Source organism: Meleagris gallopavo, chromosome 26 (genome assembly GCF_000146605.3).
Source record: "Meleagris gallopavo isolate NT-WF06-2002-E0010 breed Aviagen turkey brand Nicholas breeding stock chromosome 26, Turkey_5.1, whole genome shotgun sequence".
Taxonomy (NCBI): Eukaryota; Metazoa; Chordata; class Aves; order Galliformes; family Phasianidae; genus Meleagris; species Meleagris gallopavo.
The window spans coordinates 463,307-468,076 of NC_015036.2; the positions used below are offsets into that span (position 1 = coordinate 463,307).

At 58.5% G+C, this 4,770-nt stretch overlaps 2 protein-coding genes across 8 annotated transcripts in view; one reads left to right on the forward strand and one right to left on the reverse strand.

Moving 5' to 3' along the window:
* Positions 1-760, reverse strand: part of FAM118B (family with sequence similarity 118 member B) — an 8,554-nt gene extending 7,794 nt beyond the window's left edge. The window contains exon 1 of the mRNA XM_010723572.3: positions 674-760. The gene's annotated coding sequence lies outside the window, so the exon portion shown is untranslated. The remainder of the gene's footprint in view (positions 1-673) is intronic.
* On the forward strand, positions 695-4,590 carry TIRAP (TIR domain containing adaptor protein). Of its 7 annotated transcripts, none has more exons than XM_010723565.1 (7): positions 695-770; positions 1,727-1,807; positions 2,378-2,455; positions 2,613-2,744; positions 3,102-3,156; positions 3,360-3,971; positions 4,144-4,590. In XM_010723565.1, exons 4-7 carry the CDS (start codon positions 2,715-2,717, stop codon positions 4,185-4,187), a joined length of 741 nt encoding a protein of 246 aa, XP_010721867.1. In that variant the 5' UTR covers positions 695-770; positions 1,727-1,807; positions 2,378-2,455; positions 2,613-2,714; the 3' UTR covers positions 4,188-4,590. The 7 variants fall into 7 exon arrangements, with proteins under 7 accessions (XP_010721867.1, XP_010721868.1, XP_010721871.1 ...); XM_010723566.1 differs by having other exon boundaries at positions 1,730-1,807; XM_010723569.1 differs by lacking the exon at positions 2,613-2,744.
* The last annotated feature ends 180 nt before the right edge of the window (positions 4,591-4,770 follow it).

Below are 4,770 nucleotides of genomic sequence, written 5' to 3' on the forward strand. Positions count from 1 at the left end.
GAGAACGGGAGGCGATTGGCCCGCCCCCTTCCATACCGCCCTTCCATTGGCTCCGTCCAGGAAGGGGCGGGAATTTCCACCAGAAGATTGGGAGGGGTGGTGGGAGAAGAATAAAGCGCATGTGCGAGAATTGGCACAAATCTCGCGATGCTTCCAGCGTGGGGATATCAAAAATAGATAAATAAATAAATGGCGGCTGCGGCGCGCGGTGGGCGGGGCGTCTGTCGGTCCGTCCGTGTGTCCCTGTGAGGGCGGCGGGGCTGCGCTGCTGGGCGCCTGGTTGTATCGCAGAGCTCAGAAGTAATAAAGCGGCTGTGTGGGGGTTGGCGGGGGGCAGGGAGGAGAGAGGAGAGAGGGCGGCCTGGGCTGCGAGCTGTGCGCTCCCAGGTGGGGCCGATTGGTGCCGGTGAGTCACTGCGGGCACTGCGGGCACTGCGGGCACTGCGGGCACTGCGGGCACTGCGGTGCGGGGCCGCTCCGGCCCGTGTGCTGACAGCCGCCCCCATAACGGCTGCTCCCCGTTCAGCAGCGGCGCTGGTCGCGTCGGGGCGGTGTTGAACGCCTCGCAAAGCTGCCCGGAGCTCCGTGCCGGTGAGGGGGGCTGGCCCTGCTGAGGAGAGGGAACCGAGTGCGGGTTGGAGAATGTTGAGGGAAGATGGAGACCCCCGTTTACCTGTTGTTGGTCTTTTTGTAGGTTGAAAGGCTGAAATCCTGCGATCCTTCGAGCCCCGCTCCGCCAAGGTCTGAGCTGGCAGGCGCTCGTATCTGAGGTGGGGCTGATGGCGGTGCTGCTGGGCTCTGGGGCGCTGGGCTCCTCGCAGCTGCACGCGCTGCTCGTGGGGCGGGACAGGCGGCCCCACGGCAGGGGTGTGGGGGGTGATGCTGTCAGCAGGGGGTGAGAATCCCCTCTGTGCACCTCCAGCCTGGACAGCCAGGGAGGGTCCTGTCCGTGCTTTGTAAAGCAGTGAATGGAACTGTGCATCCTGCAAGTGATGGGGTGCAGAGCAGGGATTTAAGCAGCTGGAGGTGGTTTCCTCCATTGTCAGTGTGGGGGGAAATACTCCAAAGGGGCAGATGTGGTCTACCTGCAGTGCCGTGATGCCAAGCCATAGGGCTGCCTCCTGTCCCCGCTGTCCCTCCCGTGCTCTGGGTGATGCTGAACTCTTTAGGTGGGGATCTGTGGGTCTGCAGTGTTTGTATAAGGAGCAAAACATCTTGTTTGCTGCCCTCAGCTTGCGCATATCGCGTAAATGAGAAGCTTGTGGCTTTGCATGGAGCTGAGTGTCCTTGTCCCCCATGCTGTGAGCGATTAGGGTGGGAGAAGGGAGAATTTGGGGTCCTTGAGGATGTGCAGCAGTAAGGATGTCAAGGTGCTGTTCTCACTGCGTTGATGGGGTTGGCCCGGCTGTGACGGATGTGGGAGGGCTGGAGGGAGGCCCTAGGGAGGGCTGGTCTCCCAGCTGAGGATTGCTGCTTCCCCTCCCTCCACTTCCGTGCCCAAGCTGCTGGCTGGTCTGCCTGCCAGTGAGACACCAGCCCCAAGATGGCTGTTCCATGCTACCGGGGCTGGTGAGTGCTCCCTACGAGGTGGAAGGGGATGGATTTGCTTTGTTGGAGCTGCACTGGGTCAAGGAGGAAGCTGCAGGAGTGACTCAGCTGGGCCATTCACGCTGGATCCTATTAGGCTCCAGAGTGAATATCTTCTGTCTGTACCTCTCCCACCCAGAAGACCCTCCTGCCTACCTCATGCTGTGCTGCCATCCAGGTCTGATGCAGCCCCTTCTGTGCTCTGACACAAGGATTTCAGGTGGGTACCCCAGTTTCCTGCCCACTGAGCAGCTCTTTAATGTCATGCTTATGCTTTTTTGCTATTACTAAGCAGGAGATTGCCTGGGGAGTGTGGTTTCCGCGGCAGGGCTCTGTATGCTACTGGGTTGCTGATGGGTCTGGAGGTTTTGTCAGTGCTCACTTCACATCCTGCTCCTTTTATAGGGGAAAGACTCCAGCGCTTATTTTGAATGAGGTGATGCAAGGGTGGAAAAGTGTGGGGTGGGGGGAGGTATTGAAACAAGCAGGAGCAGACTTGCTGCTGGTGCACCAGTGTAGCCCTTGTATGAGTCGCTCCAGTGCCCTAGATCTCATCGAGGTGCAGATCCCTGTGCACTCACATCCAGACAGGTGGGGCCTGGTGCATCCCTACTGTCAGGCAATTGATCCTCACTGGGCAAAGGTGGCCTATGGGCCTGCCTACGTGTTTTTAGGGAGAGATGCACCCCCAAATATGAGGGAGGAGTTGCAGTGAGATATGGGCTGAGTAGGAAGCAATGCTCCTGTGCTGATCCCTGGAAACTGATTCCCTCTCCTCCCATCCTCCCAGGATCTGTTCCCTCCCCTGGGCTCTGGTTAGCCCAGCTCTGGGTATGAGAGACTCCTGCTCTGACATCACGTGCTGCAGGTGAGGGTGTTGCCAGAGGCATCCCAATTCATCCCATTCAGCTCCAGCAAAGGTGTTTGGACATGCGCAACCTCAGCAATCCCAAGGGCTCAGAGGGATGCAGCTGAACAATGTGCTTGGAGCTGGATCTGAAACATTGCTCTGGGGAAAATTTTAGGAAGAAGGGTGGCAGTGGGGAGCTGGTGTTTTGAGGAAGGCTTGCTGTAAGAGCTGAAGCCCAGGCAAGTTACACAGCACAGCAACGTTGGGCATTGCCAGCATGTTGCTGCCACAAATATGCCTGTTGCAGGTGAGGAGGAAAAAGCTGGGGCTGCCCCACACACAGGGCTCTGGGTGATGCATGGGGCTGCCCCTGCTGCATGCCCCCCAAACTCCCCTTTCCCACGCAATCCCTCCAGGTCATGGTGAAATCCCATGTGCAGCCTGCACCAAGCACAAGGGGAAGTGAATCTGTCTGTCTGTCCCATTTGCTTGTGTGGGTTTACAGGAATTGTTGCCGCGGAGTAAGCATTGTGGCCACGGAACAGCCCTGGTGGAGGTTGTTTTGGGGCTGAGACCACTGTAGCTGCATGCCTACGGGGTGCAAATGCACTGAGCATCCTTGGGTGCATCGTTCTTTCTCTCCCCTCTGCATTTCTCCTTGCAGGAGAGGTTTCATGCAGGAGCTTGGAGGCTGAGTGGTGCACTGCCTGTTATGGCTGGTGAGCTATTTGCTGGGAGAAGGGAGCTGGAGGGCAGGGAAGTGGGAAACAACCCCAAGGCTTACCATGCAATGTAGGAACTGTTAGAGGCAGGGGGTTGAGCAGTCAAGAGATTTTAAGGGATGTGAGGCGGGGGCTGCTCAGGAGGATGTGGCTTCGGGGCCTTAGTGCTGAGCCTCCCTTCTGTCCCCTCACTTCTGCAGGATGGTTTAGGCGGCTCCTGCAGAAGCCCAAGCAGAGCTCCATCCACACATCGAGCAGCTCTCACAGCAGCACCAGCCACTCACTTTCGTCCTCACCCTCCTCCTTCTCCTCCTCCGCCTCTGCTTGGAGCTCCAGCTCCTCCAGCAGCACCAGCACAGCTCAGCCTGGCCGCCCAGCCCCAGTGGACATCAGCTCGAGCAGCGCACGCTGGGCGAAGAGCTATGATGTGTGCATCTGCCACAGTGAGGTGGACCTGGAGTTTGTGGAGGAGCTGGTGTCCTACCTGGAGAGCCAACCCCAGAGCCTGCGCTGTTTCCTGCAGCTGCGGGACAGCGTGGCGGGCAGCGCTGTCATGACAGAGCTGTGTGAGGCTGTGCAGAACAGCCACTGCTGGGTGATGCTCATCACCCCCAGCTTCCTGCAGGACCCCTGGTGCAGGTACCAGATGCATCAGGCACTGGCAGAGGCCCCGATGGCCAACGGGCGTACCATCCCTGTGCTGAAGGACATTGACAGGAAAGATTACCCCAAGGAGCTGAGGAACCTCTACTACATCTACACGGCTCTCAAGGAGAACAGCTTCAGGCAGATCAGGGACACTGTGCTGCGCTGTGAGTACCCTGCAGTCTGTACCGTGGGGCGGAACATTACCTCTGTCCCCAGACATCCCTCAGTGGGCCATGGGAAGGGGTTGGATCCTTGCGCTCTGCTTTTGTTATTACTTTAAGTGGTTAATCTGAGATCAATCAGCCTGCTAACAGGGTCTGTCTGCTGCCTCCACAGATCTGGAAGAGCTGTGCCGGAGCTCCACGAGTGGAATGGAGTAGTGCCCACCGAGGGCACTTGTGTCTGAGCGAAGCTAGAGGCATTTCCATGGGCATTTCAGAGCAATAGGACAAAGTGGTGCCACTGGGGCCAGAGCCGAAGATCCCTCACGTCACTGCTGGGCTGCCATCGTGCCTGCCCAGCTCCACTGTGCTGAGGGCTGGGGCTCCATGGGGACAAGGCTGGGGACAGTGCATCACTCGAGCACGTCACGCAAACACTAAACTCCCACCAGGGAAAGCAAGGGAGGACTCTGCAGCATCTTCTGAAGATGGGGGCACTCAGGGTGCCTGGGGCCTCCTGTGCAAGCTGACACCATGAGGAGCCTGCAGCTGGAGCACGTTTGTGCTGTGGGACATCATGTTGCACATTGTATGAGGAGAAATGCACAAGTCTGATTTTTAACTCCTGGCTGTGTGTTGGTTTTTCTTTTTTTTGGGGGGGGAGAGAGCAGTAAAAAGCCCGGGTTGTGTGGGGAGACCCTGCTGCCTTCCTCACACCCCACAGAGCCTGCCGGTGGCTCTGAGAAAACCGTTGGTTGCGGGTGTCGGGCACCGGGCGGACGTGGGGCCGCGGAGGCCTCGG

What these genes read in the sequence shown, in the direction of transcription:
- TIRAP (XM_010723563.3), top strand. Translation starts at nt 1,555, where the DNA reads ATGCTACCGGGGCTGGTGAGTGCTCCCTACGAGGTGGAAGGGGATGGA. An exon ending in CTCTGACACAAGGATTTCAG is followed by an intron (nt 1,808 to 3,359) that starts GTGGGTACCCCA and finishes TCACTTCTGCAG; the next exon opens with GATGGTTTAGGCGGCTCCTG. An exon ending in CAGGGACACTGTGCTGCGCT is followed by an intron (nt 3,972 to 4,143) that starts GTGAGTACCCTG and finishes CTGCCTCCACAG; the next exon opens with ATCTGGAAGAGCTGTGCCGG.